This window comes from Bombus impatiens, unplaced genomic scaffold (genome assembly GCF_000188095.3).
Source record: "Bombus impatiens unplaced genomic scaffold, BIMP_2.2 scf_0581, whole genome shotgun sequence".
In the NCBI taxonomy this organism is placed as follows: Eukaryota; Metazoa; Arthropoda; class Insecta; order Hymenoptera; family Apidae; genus Bombus; species Bombus impatiens.
In genome coordinates, this window is record NT_177000.1 from 171,489 (window position 1) to 187,792 (window position 16,304).

General features: G+C 42.8%; 1 protein-coding gene across 16 annotated transcripts in view; it reads right to left on the reverse strand.

Moving 5' to 3' along the window:
- Window positions 1–16,304, reverse strand: part of LOC100742314 — a 189,628-nt gene that overhangs the window by 13,959 nt on the left and 159,365 nt on the right. For all 16 annotated transcript variants that reach the window (XR_004462186.1, XM_033322226.1, XM_033322220.1 and 13 more), the window contains 3 exons: window positions 9,026–9,287; window positions 8,006–8,157; window positions 6,550–6,659 (listed from right to left, as the gene is read on the reverse strand). Coding sequence is in view for 15 of the 16 variants with exons in the window: in XM_033322226.1 (XP_033178117.1) it covers window positions 6,550–6,659; window positions 8,006–8,157; window positions 9,026–9,287 (524 nt within the window). In the remaining variant the exon portion in view is untranslated. The remainder of the gene's footprint in view (window positions 1–6,549; window positions 6,660–8,005; window positions 8,158–9,025; window positions 9,288–16,304) is intronic.

Sequence of the window (16,304 nt, forward strand, 5' to 3'; positions counted from 1 at the left end):
CGGCCCGTCTCGACCAAGAAGATCGATCGAGCTCTGAAAACGCTACGCTCTACGTGCAATCTGCAGTTTACGGTGATCCGATGGAAATCTATGTCGACTAACTTGTCGCGTATGTTGTGACAAGGTGATGGAAACTCGAAAGTTTGCTTGTACAGAGGCGAGCAGGTTATTAGGCTTAGCGAGTTTTTACTGGAAAGCTTATTTCGTTTAATGCCGCTTCTCTTACGATTTCAACCGACCAGTACGGAAATAACCTATAACGAGAAAACGTTCGAGTACGAAGAACATCGTTTAGCTTTACAACGAAATAGGAAATCTCTACGTTGAAAATAATTGATCGATATATGAATTTGATAAACGATACTCGTGCGTTTTTCGCGTCGTGAACACGCGGATCGCGAAGTAGTAAATAACATACTTGTGCTGGAAATGAACAAAATTGCAGAAACGGTAAATCAAGCCTAATAATAATTTACACACCTCTGTAAATTGGCGAGATGATCGAAAGTAGGATTTTCAGGTGAAAATCGAAGGCGAAAGATGTGTACGCGTGTTATAACGGATTATTCGAAACAAACATCGTTATTAGTGCGTTTGAACAAAGTTTTACCGAATACCATCGTGTTCGCGCGTATTTGCGCGTGGCACGATGTTTTTCCGTTGAATTTGACACCGAATTATTTCACCGTGTAAAATCGAAACGTATAAACGCCAAGTCGAAAGAATCGTTTGGCCTTTACGTTTACGATGCGTGATTAAGAAGCGTTTTGGTATGATTGGCATGGAAAGAATGAAAAAGAATAAAAAAAAACGTATAAAATATCAGACGTTGAACAAGGCCGTTCCGTCGATCGAATGCTGCGTGCAAGAAATAAAATTATACAAAAATTGTTTGATATCGTAAATCATAAACTAAACGGTACTCGGTTGATATTGAAACGAAGAACGACATCGGAGAACCTAAGCTTCAAAAATCCACGCGTCTTACTAAAATCTACGAATTTATTCTACGAATCTATCGATGTCTACCAACTAAAACGCGATGGCTGTATACGTAAAATTGTCGCATCAATATTTACGAACTACAGATACAAACGACAAATAACCAATTACGTTATTACAGTTTCCATAATTAACGAGTAACGGTCTATCGATCGTTGGCGCTTCTTACAGTATCGGTATCGATCACAGGCTTAAATACGACGATATCCAACCTCTATCTTTGCACGAAAGCGACGTCCCTTGTGCGCGAAATCGCAAGAACAACGATATTCCTACAGAAGACTATAACAAATCGCTTAAAAACGTTCGACATTGATCTATTCGATCAAATTGCAAAGAAAATGTGGCGGAAAGTCAAAATCTCGGGTCGTCGAAAGCGCTGCGACCCTGTTCCAAATCATCTAATGCGAATCACACCACGACAAAGCTTACATCACTTACGCAAACTGCGTCGGCAGACGTAGATCCTCAACCTTCGACCTGTCTCATCTCCGTTTAAATCGATCTGCGTAGAACCAGTGGAAGACCGCGTTTCGCCGATTCTACGAACGATTCTCGTCCCTGTTTCAAGAGGTCCTGGTCGCAGGTTCCATGGGAAAATCGCGTCTCTTTCCTATGGAAACCGTGGTGGAACGAAGCTTAGGAGCGCGGAAAGTAACTACGTTGTCGGAGAAGTTTCGTATCGATGGGCGTACATCGCGAACACACGAAACCAGCACAATGGAGAGTAGCGAGAGCGTGGCGAAGGTAGAAGGAAGACTTTGGAAGACTGGCGTCATGCCCGGTCTGATCGACTCGCCTGTTCACCGACTCCTACAGTACCCGGCATGCACCGTGGTTCCTTGCTCGGCTTGTCGAGCTATCGTTTTGTATGTTTTGCCTGAGATCTGGCTGGCTTCGCCTCGACCACGCGAGCCCATGTCCCTCGGTTAAGGCAGCCTTTATAACCGAGATCTGATTATAATGTTCCGCTTAAATGCCGGCTCTTTGCGCGATCCTGCCAACCGTTTCTGCGCAATTTTTTCCTCTTTGTTGTTGCTGTTTTCGAATCGTTTCGTTTATCTCGTTGCTGGATAATGAGAGATAAATGATCGAACTTTGTGTTTGTCGAAATAATTGCAAGATCGTGTTATCGAACCTCTTAAAATAGTTCTACCGAAATACAATACCAGAAGCACCAGAGTATGGTTACAAGTAATTCGGTGGAGCTGGTAGAAATCTTGTTGCAAGATATTCTCTGAATTCGTTTGTTCGATTTAAAGGTGCGGATAGCTATTCTAACGATAGAGGTGTGTTCCAAGGTCGTTAAAGTTTCGCCAACCAAGCCTAGATACACGGACAAAATAAACTACTGGCGTATCCGTTCTGGTGGTATCTGTATTTAGAAATTTGAAGATAGTGGATGCTCAAATTCGCGTTCGCAAAATTTCTTAAAAGACTGTACGTCCTATCAAACTTAACGTATATATACCGATACCTACTCCAATTATTTCAGCCACCATTGTTGCTCGCGCAGAGTATTCGTATTTTTCCCAACTATCTCCAAGTGCCCGGATGCGCAAAGAACCTTTAAAACTTCTTTCCGCGATTACACACACGCGGTGTACTGCAAACCGTTCCAAAGGCAACCGAGATTTTCGATTTGCCCTAAGAAACTCGAAAATTCCTCGACTTTCAAACCTTCGGAGCCATCGAGATTAAGACCTTCTAGAGACCCGAGACTTTTAAGTTTCCAGAGTTGTGCGAGCTTTTAACGGTTCAGAGAATCTTCTTTGGCTGATATCGCCGTTTTCCAGTGTCCTCGCTTTCGGAACGATCTTATTTCGACGTAACGGCTACTTTTGCCGGGAAACTCGCGGAAACTTCCATTTTAAGAAACGCGAACTCCGCTTCCTTTTATCCTTATGGATAAAAACTGTTTAAATACAACGTTGATAATCGCGTTTATCGAAATTGTTTATACGTTTGTATTCTCTTCCTGTATATTTCTCGTATCCTCTGTATAAAGTTGCTAGAATTTACATAGCCTTTTAACGAAATAGCACTGAACGGACTTTCAAAAGTAAAGCAAACATCAATACGCTCGCTATTCCAGATTCATGGCAAATATTCTCGAAATCGCGTTAATAGCGAATCGAAAACAAAGAAAGGCTGGAATCTTCAAATTAGCGGACTTAATTAAGCTCGAACCTCCTCGAGAGTCCTCTCCATCGTATCGCTCAAGAGGAGGATCGAAACAAGAAAACTCCGCGATATATGTAACCAACGATATAACGCTTGTCCCAACGCTCTATTCGAGTTGCCTCGATTGTGGAGGCAGCTTAAAGTCCGTCCGCAGTCCCCTGGCACGGTGCCCTTGCTGACCACCGCTGACCGTATGCAGGATCGACCCTGGCCCTCGGTTTTCTTAATCCTCTTTCCCACTCATCCCTTTTGGTCTGCTCTCACCGTTCCTCCTCCTCTTCATCGTCGTCGTCGCCGTCTTCTTCTTCTTCTTCTTCTTCTTCTCTTTCTCCTTTTCCTTCTCCTTCTTCTTCTTCTCTTTCTCCTTTTCCTTCTCCTTCTTCTTCTCCTTGAATATTTTTCATCCTTTTCTCTTCGCCGGAGACTAGTGTACCACCGTTTCAATCACTCTGTTCCTTTGCATGGAAGTAACGACAGCGAGAGAACGACACTCGCGTCGCTACTTTGTCGCTAGTCTGTGTCCTGCAGCCTCCAAATAAAGAGACAATTCGAAGGAGCGGGCACTCGATTTTCTGTACACTTCGATTCGTATTTTCAAACGCGACAGAATATTCTAGAATTCCTTCGACACACGCGATACAGCTTCACGTTGAAAGTCTCGTGTAACGTATAAAAGTAAGAAATACACGTTTTCACGCGGAGTAAGTTACAGATACGGTATTATTTCTTCTCGATTGGAAAGAAAGACGAGAAGACTAGATAGACGTCCGAAGTTTCTAATTCTCTATCTACGAAGTGCCCGATTCTTCGCATAAATTTCACGGGACGACAAATGCAATTAATTTCGATAGGATTTCAAATTCACCCCTGCCATATTTCGCTTCGAAGTTTCAAAATTGATGCGTTTGGTATTTGTGAAGAGTTAAAGACTGCGAAGCAAAGCCAGACAATAACAAGTTGAAGCATATCTTTGTTACGCAAGATATTTGCGACAAAAGGTCAGGCAACGCCGATTGTTCCGAATACTAACGTCGGTCAGTAAAGAAAACTCGACAAAACGACAACGACTTGCGTAATACGTATGTGCTAAACGGAAGATCGCAGAATCGCAAAACGGCAAATTTCCGATAGAATGGAAGAGGAATCGAGGATAAAAGATCATTTCGTAGATCGACCGAACGCGAACGGTTGCTTCTTGCAGGAGGAATTCGTATGATCTCGAAGGTGTGTTTTCTTGAAACGGGTCTGCGTTACCTTATGTTTTGCAACGTTATCATAATCGTTATTATTATAGCAGGATTTCAAAGAAGCAACTTCTGGTATGAGGTACAAAGATCTATGGTAGCTACGGATTAGCAGAAACCTTGTGATAGACCCGGGAACTGTAATCGATGAAATTATCTTTCGATCGTACGACGGAGATGTCGTTCGAATTGCGCCGATTAAAGTAATCTCTCGCGAAGGCAATCGATCGAGGAAACATACAGTTGGGAAAGTTTGACGAAGTCTATAACGGTTCTAGCGTAGAAAAGATACGTGATATTTTACCGCGGAGTCTGCGATGGGAAATTGGCGATAGTATTAAGGCATTAATTGCAGCCGACGAAATTTCTAGGAGCGAACGCCGCGTAGTCAGCAGGAATGCCAACGACACGTACGCGATAAAACAATTCCGCGTTGCTGCTGCTGCCGCTCGCGTATGCTAATGAATTTCTGGGACAAGCAGGCTACGCTAATGAAAATGCTTGTAAACTCTGCATCAAACGGACGCGGTTCGATCGTTCTTTCTTTGTGGTGGTTGGATACCGGCCCGTTTACACCGTGTAGAACCAGTAGAGTTGGATTTCTAGCCCAAAGGGAAGCGTACGCGTACATTCGCGAGTTTCAATGGCTTTCAGCGGTTCCTTCGGGCGCGCCGGTTGTCCTTTTCCATAATGGATATCGCTCCCTCTGGACTGTTCCGTTCCGAACACTTTCCACACGTCGAACTTGCGCTCTCCATTCCCCGGATCTGCTCGATCAGACGTTTTTCCTGACACGAGATATCGAAAGAAAACTTTGATCCGCTGTCTTTCATGGGAGGTATCTCTTCTCGTAGTACCAGTATCGTCGCTAACTTTTCCGATATGGAGTCACTATGACCCTCGATCGGAAACATTAGCTTCGAATCGGTTTTTTCGAAACCGATTTGGATATGCGAGTTTACCACGAGTCTAGGTGGTAGTACGTTTTACCAGACCTTTGTAAGTTTCTAATTGCTCTAATTGCAAAGAGTGGTTTTCCGGTACTTGCGTATCGCTAATCGTCGAAGCGAATGTATGGTAACGTGTAAACGTCAGAAAAGTATAGGAAATGTAACAGAGTGTCCAATCAATTTTCCTGAGCTACCGACTATGGGATCAAAGACAAAACAGCGCTGCTAAATCTATTTACCAAATCTTTAAATTGGAAACGCAGAAACAATTAAGATATCATCGTCCTACCTGTAATCGAAGGAATCTAATTAACTAATTGTTCATGATCTTGGAGAGATAGCGTGCCTACCGAATCGAGTAAGTATCAGCTACAGAGTGTAGTGCTCCAAGGATCATCGATTCACGTGTCTCTTAACGACCTAGTCGACCAACCAAAGGCGATAACGCGACAGGCCACGGCCACGCGTAAAGCGAAACTTTAACACGACCAGCGTATCGTGACGCTTGATAACAAGCGTTTCGTTGTAAACCGCGGCTCTACGTTTTCATATTTTACGCCTTAGCGGGCAACCTGTGTAGGTGGTGGTTCCTAAACGATCTACGATTAGCGCGCCAGAATCTACCGGAGGTTATTAGGACGATAAACGTTAAACGAATTGAAATCGTCGAGTTTCTAAGCAAGAACGAATTGCACTTGCAACTGGTTGAGCGCCGATCATCTCGAGCGTTGCCGCCAGGTGCGATAACCCTGAGAACCGAAACGCGTTCGCGATTAATTGTATCGGCGTGGCGTAGGCGCTGCGAAATCGTCGGCTCGCCCTAGGCAACGTTTTAATTAATCCAACTAGTGGAATTTGCATGCTAGGACGATAATGCGGACTACTGCACGCTCGCGGGACAGAGCTCGAACAAACCGTATACGTGCTTGCTTGCTTGTCGCGTGACACTAATGGCGTGTACGTACGCGTGAAATATAAAGAAACGGAGTTGCAATTACGCAGTGGGAAGAGGAGAGCGGTAAACAGAAAAGGAGGGGAAGGAGGAGAGTGTGAAAAAAGCGGCTAATCAGTCGAAGCCGTGTCGTTACGTTAGATTCCTTTCTCTTTCCATGCTTCGCCATGCCAATCAACTCGAAGGTTTCGCTTGCGCCAAACTGTCTTTCACTCACCCTTTTGTGCAGCAACTCGTTGCACTCCCATACGCGTTGATTCTGCCTACCAGCCGTGCCCCCGCCGCGGTCCACCTCTCGGCCGATCGGACTCACCATTTTCCTCTCGACTGTGAGCAAATGAAAGGAGTTTGCGAGCTTATTTTTACTCCTCTTGGATTTAAATCTAGAAGTCTTCTATATCGTCGCTAGTAATTTTCCAACAAGGAAAATATACATACGGTCGAACAAGTGCTCGTGGGAATATCGACGATAAGAGAGACTGGCTTTTCCTTTAATCGTACGAGAAAAAGCATCGTTTCATATGCTTCCCGAGCTGGCCAGATAAAAACGCACAAAGCGGCGGCTAATATTCGCGATACCGACCCAGGCAAGAATTTGGTACGAGCTAAATATTGACTCGATATCGCTTAACCACTGTTCGGACTCGAGCATCGGCTATTCTCGCTAATGTTTGTTCGATAATGTATTTGCCTGGATGTTAACCACGATATTACGCTAGGTATTACAACGTATCCGACGTGCTCCACACGCGCACACATGAAAATCATTTTCCGCAAATTTCTATCTAGCGCGGTGATTATCTTCGCTTTCGCAAAAGAGCATGACGAATAATTTGTATCGTACATTTGTCGTTTTTAATTCCGTCTTTATGCTTTCTGGATCTTCCACGTAGAAGATCAAATAAAATTCTTTCCCCGCCATATCTGCGGATAAAAGAAGATATAGAGAAGTGGGGCGAAAGGTTAAGCCTGTTCCTCGCGGGTCGCTTATAACGGCAGTCTCCTTAATTCTCCGGACGAATATCTCGCAGCTGGTAAGCATGGAAGAAAGTTAGTGTCTAGCCGGCCGCCCGAGCGCACCTTCGAACAATTAATCTTAACAGCACGGTAAACCTCCATCGCCAAAACCGCGTTCTTTTCGGAGAGCTTGCAAGCTTCTTGCTCGCTTTCCGATATGAATTCTTCGAAACCGCGACTCGATCGTGCGCCTACTGCTTCTTTCGAAGTTCCAGATCGGTTTGTTCCCCGTTTGGAATCGAACGACGATTGCGTCCTTTCAACAGGACTCGAATGAATTGAATTTAACGTGGAACGATATTCGTGAAGCGGAACGAATGGGATGGGGCAAATTTATCGAAAAGCGCGAACAAAGTTGGCTAAAGTTTCGCTGGGCGTGACAAGTGTTCGAGACGATTTAGAACAGATTCAACGAGTACTCGTGTTTAAACGAGTTGGAGAAATGTGCCGAGACAGTGGTAGAAACGTATACGATAGTTTAAAGAGTAGTACTCGATAGTATTAGTACTCGAAGGTCGAAGAATTTAGTCGGAGGTACATGGAAAATTACAAGATATCGAGTAATCGGAGAATCGGAAAAGTCGAGCGAATGAAAGAAATCTCAAAATCGAACGAATAGAATGGCGAATGCTTAACGTACAAACGCATATTCTTACTTGGACTATGAACTCGTATATCGCTGTCGCTAGGGCTGGAAACTCTATGGTCGTTCAAGGAAACGACCCTCAAAGCCGGACTCATCAAACGTTGAGTAGCGTGGCCGCTGGGAGATGTTAATCTTATGTCCTTTCCGTCGTTGTTATTCAACCTGCAATTTTGAAATTGAAAATTGAATATTAAGTCATCGTTTTGTCTTATTCGTAATCTCTCATTACCGCTACATTTCTCTGATCATTAAAGTTCCTCTTTCCTTATTTCCAATTAATCTACTCGTACTTCGCGTACGATTCACGTTAACGTCGTATACATTGTATATGGTATCGTAACTGCGTAATGATTAATAACCGAATATACGAGGACATGATACAACGAAGATAATAACGTAGACGAAATATCAGGAATGCGACAGAAGCGAATCGTATTCTCGATTAAATTACACGCTGCTTTTACTTGTAAACATTACGGTAAATAAAAAATTGGTTCACGCGTCGATTCTCGAGCCATCGAAAAATGTTTGCCGGACGAATCGGTCGGGATAGTTTTAAGAACGAACGTAACCAGAGGAGAATTGGCTGCGCGCATCGTTCCAAAGCATACGCTAGTTGCACGCGCATACTTCTTACGGCGCGGCGTGAAACAGCCGAGAAAAATGTGTCACCGAGGAAATTCCCATACCGACTTTGTGCTTTTCGTCAAGAATCTCGACCTCGTTGATCGCGAGTAGTATTCACGCCACAATCTTCGCGTTCGCGGAATGTTTTCCGCGAAAAAAATTCCTCTACAACGCCAAGACGACGTAAGAGCGTTTCTCATCTTTCTATTTCATCTTTGAACAGTAATCTACGTTATTGCTAAATTTACGTCATATCGTATTAACATCAAATTTATCTGTTATTTTTCTAGCACGTTTATGTCTTCGAATCCCCGTGTAATTTTCCTTTTCGCTTTTCTCCTATCCGGTCTTTCGATTCGAACGTTTCGACAAATATATCGGAATATCGAAACATCGTACTCACATGGCAGATCCGGTTCCAATGTCGCCGCTGCTGGCGGCACGCAATAATTGCGAGTTAGTCATATCGTTTTCCGATTGTCTGATCGATTGAGGAGTGGATTGATGAAGCGGCAAGGGTTGTCTGTGCGTGGCGTTACTCCTCGGCAGTGGAAGAGTAGAGACGGTCGCCGGTGGTTGCGTTTGCGTTCTTTGTGCTAGTTGCGAAGTGCTGACAGCTCTCGGCGGAAGTGGATCCCTTCCTATCACCGATCCAGAGCCGGAAGCTGCGAATAAAATATTGCTCCTGATAAAACGTCGACCTCTTTTTCTGGATATTTCGGGCAAAACTACATGGTAAATTTCATTTTATCCAACAAGTATAGAGATATGCACTCGTATTTGTGAATTTCGATGCGGCACGAGTCGAAAGCCACTTTATTGAAAATTAAACCAGCGCTATATAACGAATACGAAAGTGAGGAAATATTGGCAAACTCGCGTAAATATAAACGTATTATATATATATATATATATATATATAACTAAAATCGCAGTTTTAAAACGTTTTGAAAAGATTTTTCTCGAATAATCTTGTTTAGACGAACGATAGGTAGGATAAATGGTTTTCGATCGTTTTAAGGCAACCTATACACGATATTCGTCGTCAAAGGAAATAAATAGTCGAGCAGAGTACAATAGTTAATATACAATAGCACCGCTTTCTTCGTAACGATAGCTACGAGCAATGCCACGTACAATGACGCTTTCGATATTTACGATCGAAATGGCACGCTGGGTTCGCAGCAGCCAATCTTCTTTATTCCTTGGAAAAAGCGACGTAATCGCGAAACTTTCACCGTAAGAATTTCCTGTCCGCACTTTACGCTCATCGTCATCGCTTATTCATCAAGCTACGCTTCGTCGTGAACGTTCGTCTATATTCAATAACTCTATAGAGTCGCAGCACGGATATTTGCAGGTTCTCAGGAATATCGATTCGCAACTAAGAGATATTGTAATTGTACAATCACTTTTCTCAACATTTGAAAGCGTTATTTCCTCTATTGGTCCAAGCTTAAAGTTACGACTTTATTAAATTTCAAATTCCCCAACGACTTTAATGCGAAAACAACATCGAGTAATTAACGGTAGAGCGATAGACCGAGTGTACTGGCTAAATGCAATTTGGCAAAGTCTAATCGTTTCACGAAGCTCGATCAGCTTTCGTACGTGCTTGGAACAGTTGCACGCATCGCGAATTTTGGACCTGGCTTCGGCTTGTAGTTTCAATTACACGGTTCTAATAATTGGAGAGGCGGCGGACGATCGAGAGGGGATCGTGTCGATCTCTGTTTTGGCCGATTTTCTAAAGCAAACGATTCATCGTGAATGGCTACGACGAAGCGCATCTGCGCGAGCACAATGGGCCAGCAGCTGCGTTGACTAATCGAGAAACATGAATGGCGAAACTTGTGTTTGCGCTTCTTGATATCATTCAGGGCAGAATATGTTCAAGGGACGAAGATAAGTAACTTCTGGCGTACACTGTACACTGTACACGCTTTAAAAACCGGATAAAGAAAGCTAGTGTAGCATTCTACATTTCGTTTCATTCTAGATTTCGTTTCTCGATGTAAAGTGATACCTTATTTGAATAAGCTGATCTAGCCTTGAACTATAGATGAACTATAGAACTACGATACGATCGATTCGAGAAGTACATTCTATTTTTCTACGAACATTTGTGACGCACAAGTTCATCGAAGCCAATGAGTAAGACCACCCAGAAAGCGAAAGAGCATCCAGAGAGAAGGCTCTTTATGTTCGAGATTCAATTAAATCAAAGTTTCTCTTTCTCTCTCCCTCTTCTTCTTCGTTTCTTTGGCTGTATTTTTGGAAACGTGAAATTATCATATTCGACGCGAAACCACATTCGGAAGTTAATATTGTACATTCGTACTTCGATGTCAATAAACCGAAAAAGATATTTTACGTTCTTCAAAATAAATAGATAGTCGCTAAAACTTGTAATAATGATTAGGCTAAATGAATAGTTTTGCAAATATGCAGCATATTTTTAATTTAAAGTAGAAAATGCTAGAACGAAGAAAAAAAGACACGTTGGCGTTCCGCTATCGAACCGACCGAGGTCTCGATCGAATTTGAAATTCCAAAGCGCTTCGGCATGGAGAATGCGACGACAGGCCAAGTAATTGAATCCAGTTCGCTATTTTTACGAACAACGGCCGTCTGTTAACGCGAACGATGCGGAGAATTCTCCGTGAAAATACGATGGCATTCGAACAGAGAGCAGAAAAGTGGAACGCGAAATTTCCTCTCGCTATGCCGCACCGCGTCCCATCGCGCGTTTCCATCGTCCAATAATCGCTCCAAGTATGCGACAAATTAATTTTTCTAACAAGCGATAGTTTGTCACGGTTTATGGTAAACCTCGTGAAGTAAATTCGAGCATGCTACTTTCATGTGTAGAGTACATTTAGAGCGACCTTTCATTTAACGCGTCTGCAACCCAAATTCGTGTTAAGTAGCTGGTTTTATGTTACTTTGAACGAACTGTCTATTCGCATGGTAAAACGAGTATCCTGTTCGCGGGGATTAAATGATTACTTTTCAGCGAACGAAAGCGAGTCGTATGAGAAAATAGCTTCGGAGAAAATGGAAGGATACAACGTTATAAATATTCGCCGTTTTCGCGATATTCGCAATAGTGCGTCAAAACAACAAATGTTTTGCGTGAATTAAACATTATGGCGAGTCCGTTTTCCAGCATGGAGTTGCATAGTTTCGACATTATTCGTTCTCTAACGGGTATCGACAGAGCCAAATTCTCGTCGCGGACTCAATTGTGAGTTCAGAGCTTCGACCGCCAGGCATTTGTATCTTTACTAACTTTGATACTAACTTTGGTACCCTGATAATAACGTTTATACGGATCCGATATTGGTATATGCTCTTAAATCGGAACTTTTTCGCTGCAATTGCGTTAGTAAATTCATCTAAGATCTATCGTAACAAAGTCCGGTATTTATTTCGTCGGAATTTTTATTCGGAGAAGTACATACAAGAATATTAAAGGAGCTATAACTATATAAAACAGGCATCTCTTGCAGAGCTTTCTACAGATGCTTGATTTGTCGTAAACGATCTCATAAGAATTCCTATCCTTTGTATACCGCTCGAATTTTCCCCCGAGCTCGCAACTCCTCGACTCGTTCCTAGCCATCCCTCTTCTTTTTCCCCGGGAATCGTCTGGTTTGGGCAATCTTAGCGAGAAAGCGATCGTTCAAAGAACGTTCAGAGCACGCGACGTCGAAATTCCGAAGCGTCGCACAACATGCGGAACGCGCGCGAAGAGGAGTCGGCCGCGAACGTCGGACGTAATTGAATCTCACGGTGGCGGGTTGTTGGCGGCGACGCGCGGCCATAATGAGCGTCCTGATGTTTGCGGACATGGGAACGGCATAGAACGAAATAGAACGGAACCATCGGCCGCCTGAGAGGGATTACCGCAGGAACCGCCTCGTTTCGGAGCGGGCCGAGCCAGACACACCGGAAGGGACAATTTATCGTGCGCAGCTAACTCGGCCTGTGAAACCGGGCCATCCGTGCGTATACGCTTATGTAAGGAGCACGAGTGTCATTCGTTCGTCCCATACGATCTACGTACGATCGTCTCGTATCTCAATCCGTTTTTTCTCGCTATCGTGTTTGTAGTTTGTCCTGTGGATGGAAAGAATCAGCACGAAAAATACTGCAAATAGTCCATCCTCGCAAATAGATATCGGAAATCGTTCTAGTCTAAGAATGGAAATTGTCCCGAAGAATAAAGCTTTTAACCGATCATCGTGTTAAACGAACATCCTTTTGCGAGTAAAAAGGTTCTATCGTACTCCGCGCAACTTATTTAGAGGTAGGAAGTGGGACAAACAAGAAACAGAGATAAATTTACAGCAGGACAAAGAAGGACGCAGACAAAATCAAGAACTTCCCTATGACTACGTCGAAGATGCACTTCAAAAATTCAATTTTTTCATTTCTGCTAAGAAATCGTATTAATCCACTTCAGACGGCGCTCGAAAGGAAAACTCTTCTCCCGTTTTGTCAGCAACGAGAAAAGGGATCGTCCAAAAGACGAACAACGTGAGTCGAGAAATGTACACACGTAGAGTTTTGGCGACAATGTTGTTAAATCATCGGCGCATATGAAACGGCGTCGCTGCGCCGTGACATTTTCTATTTTCCGTAAGCGCCAGTAAAAGGAAATTGTCCGCGCCGCAGGACCAGATGCATCGAAACGGAATACATTAAATAGCAGAGCTACTAGGGAACGATTCCTCGACGTTTGTTCGCGACGGAATGCGTGACGATGCATTAGCGACGACTACGATTTACCATGCTCCCTGCTCCAAACGATTCCCCTGTTTTTTTCTTTTTTTTTCAGTTTCGACGCATTCCTCGTGTCCATTGGTAGCTTCGATGACACGCCGATTCTTCGTCTCGATTTTCTCAGTAAGCTACTGGACGTTGATTGGGCGATTGATCAGGTTTGACTTTGAACGCGTCTTCCGTTTCTGATTACGTATTATATGGATGATTCGGTGATTTATAGAAAGAGTATTTTGCCTTCAGAGGACCGTTGTGTACGTTTCAAGGTAAAGGAAGTTGAGAGAGGTGAGAAAACGCGACAGTGATATTAGCGCTCTCAAAGCGTGCGAGCGAATTAAATTTCAAAATCAGAATAATTAATCGGGGAAAGTTACTTTTTAAAACATTTCATTCTGTGCGTATATTTTTTGTTTCTTAAAAAAGGCTCGCACTAAAAAGTTAAAAGCTGTTTTTGGAGTAAACTTAAAATAAAGTTACAAGAAAATTAGAGAAATTAAAACGTTTAATTAAACACGAACGTGTTAAGAACGGTGTGAACATGGACACGACCATTCCATCCGCACTTTTTTCAATTAAACGGGTGAAACGTCTCTATGGAACGTATACCTATAACAAACAAACGGCTCGATGGGAAAAATAAAATAAACCCGGATAAAATGTAATCTTCGTCTGGATTACTTTTTATATTGGCTCGCTATTGATTAAACGGCACGTGTATTTTTCGATTTGCCCAGCGCATATTTCCGTATCGCTATTCCGCTATGATATTCCTAGATTGCTTCACGTTCAATTTTCGTCGTTCCGTACCACGCTTCATTAACGCAATACATCCTCCTCCGATAATGTATTTGGCCGCCTTATCTCTTAATTCCCATTTCTATGTATAGAGGAACATTCGTATATTCCACGACGAATATTCCAGACTTTGATCGAAAAGGAAATGCTAAATACACTTTGTGTAATTTATGAACATATACCGTCTCTGTTAGATTTATATATATTAGTTACCGTTAAAATTACATCTTCGTATCTGCTAAGATCATTTTGATCCCAAGTGAGCTAAATGAGTTCGGTAGAACTCCACCGAGAAATCAATATCACGATCTGAAATAAGAATCGTAGTTATGAGGAAACGAGGAAGCAGTAATCATAGTGGCATAACAAAAAGTTTGACGGTTCACGGATTATGCTTCTCGCAAATTGCACGTGTGTACCACGAAGGAGCCCAAGACAGTTGAAAAAATATGTGCGGTGCATTTACGAACAGGAAGAACCGATTGCATCAAAGATTTACGTCGATCGCAGCTGTCGCGTCTGGAATTTGGTCGAAATATCGAAACAGTGACATTGCATCGTGGATATCCGCGATTTGCATGGATTTATCCAAGGTGGTTATTCACGAATATAAAAAACACACACACACACAGAGATCTTTTCTATCGTTTCTACGTTCGTAAATGTAAACCGCGAATGTTTGCTCCAAATTACCCGATTTCGATGATCGCGCAGTTACTCGAATGTTTTCGTAACGTCGTAACTCGTTATTCGTTTATTTGTTAATGTTTCAGCGATTTAATTAAAGAATATCAGGTACTCGATAAAAGCGATTCTTCCGTTTTGTTAACTCTTTTTAATATTACGCTCTGCGTTTAACTTATTTTTACGAATATATACTATCTTTCTTATCCGCTACGTAGTACTTATAAAATCTCCTTTTCTTTTCAAAGCAGACGTGTAACTGCTTTGCATATGGTACATCTTTCCCAGAAATCAATGCATCGATTCGGACAATTTCATTGTACGCGACTTCGGCTAATTACTGCACTCTTATAAAACCGAATGCAACGACAGATCCGGATTTCGCTCTTCATACTGATCGGATGAATTCCTCCGACCGAGGCATAAATATGCAGCTTGGTGAAACGTCCGCGCGCCAGTTTCCCGTCCAATTACGTTTGGTGCTGAATATTAATCGAGAAAGGATCGATTAATCCCCTTGCTATTCTATATGAAACCTTCGTCGATGTTGCCGTACGTTAAATTCAATTTTATTTTTGCCCGATCATGACGTGAAATATTTTCGAAAATCTAGTCATCCGCGACAGAAATATTTTTAACAGCGTCGCCAAGTATTTCAGCGAGTGAAAATATCTCCGAGGAGAAGCGGATTGCAGATATTTTACAGCGACATCCTTTTTATGTAAATAAATCGAGCAGGAATGTTTAGGGATTACTTTCACCGATAACCTGTACGCATACTATGAGCACTCGGTGATTTAACGCGAGTAACGCGAGTAACGCGAGTCATACATGCAGATAGAATGAAAATTATTGGGATGGATAATGTTCGTCAAGCTATGAAGCGTGTAACGCCTGCAAAGAGTTTCGACTGTCCTCACCTGTACCACCATTGATTCATCGTTCGACAAAATATATTCGATTAAACGCGTCGAAATGTCAACAGTTGGAAATAAAATGTTATTTAAAAACGTTTCGATGTTTTTTACAATTTTTCCAGTATTTTATTATACAATCGATATTTAAACGCGTTGTTGCTCGTACTAACCGATGCTTTCGATAAACCCCGATGCGCCCAAGATTGAGAACTCTGTTGTAAGTTCGTCTATCGATCTGCAATCAGGCCATCGGAAATCGTCAAATATTCCCGAGACGGAACTAGAATGAAGTAACGGCGCGACGTCGTTTCTACGACACCTTGATCTTTTCTGCGTCGGTGCCAAGTGGAACGTCTATATTTATCTGGCACGCGAGCACGCGCGCGCCATTGCTACGCGGTAATGGACAATGTTGGCGGATTAAATAAACCATCGGATTAAATAGCACTGGTGCGTTTCGTCTCTTCGTGGCACGAGGAGGGTCTGGTAAATGGGTCG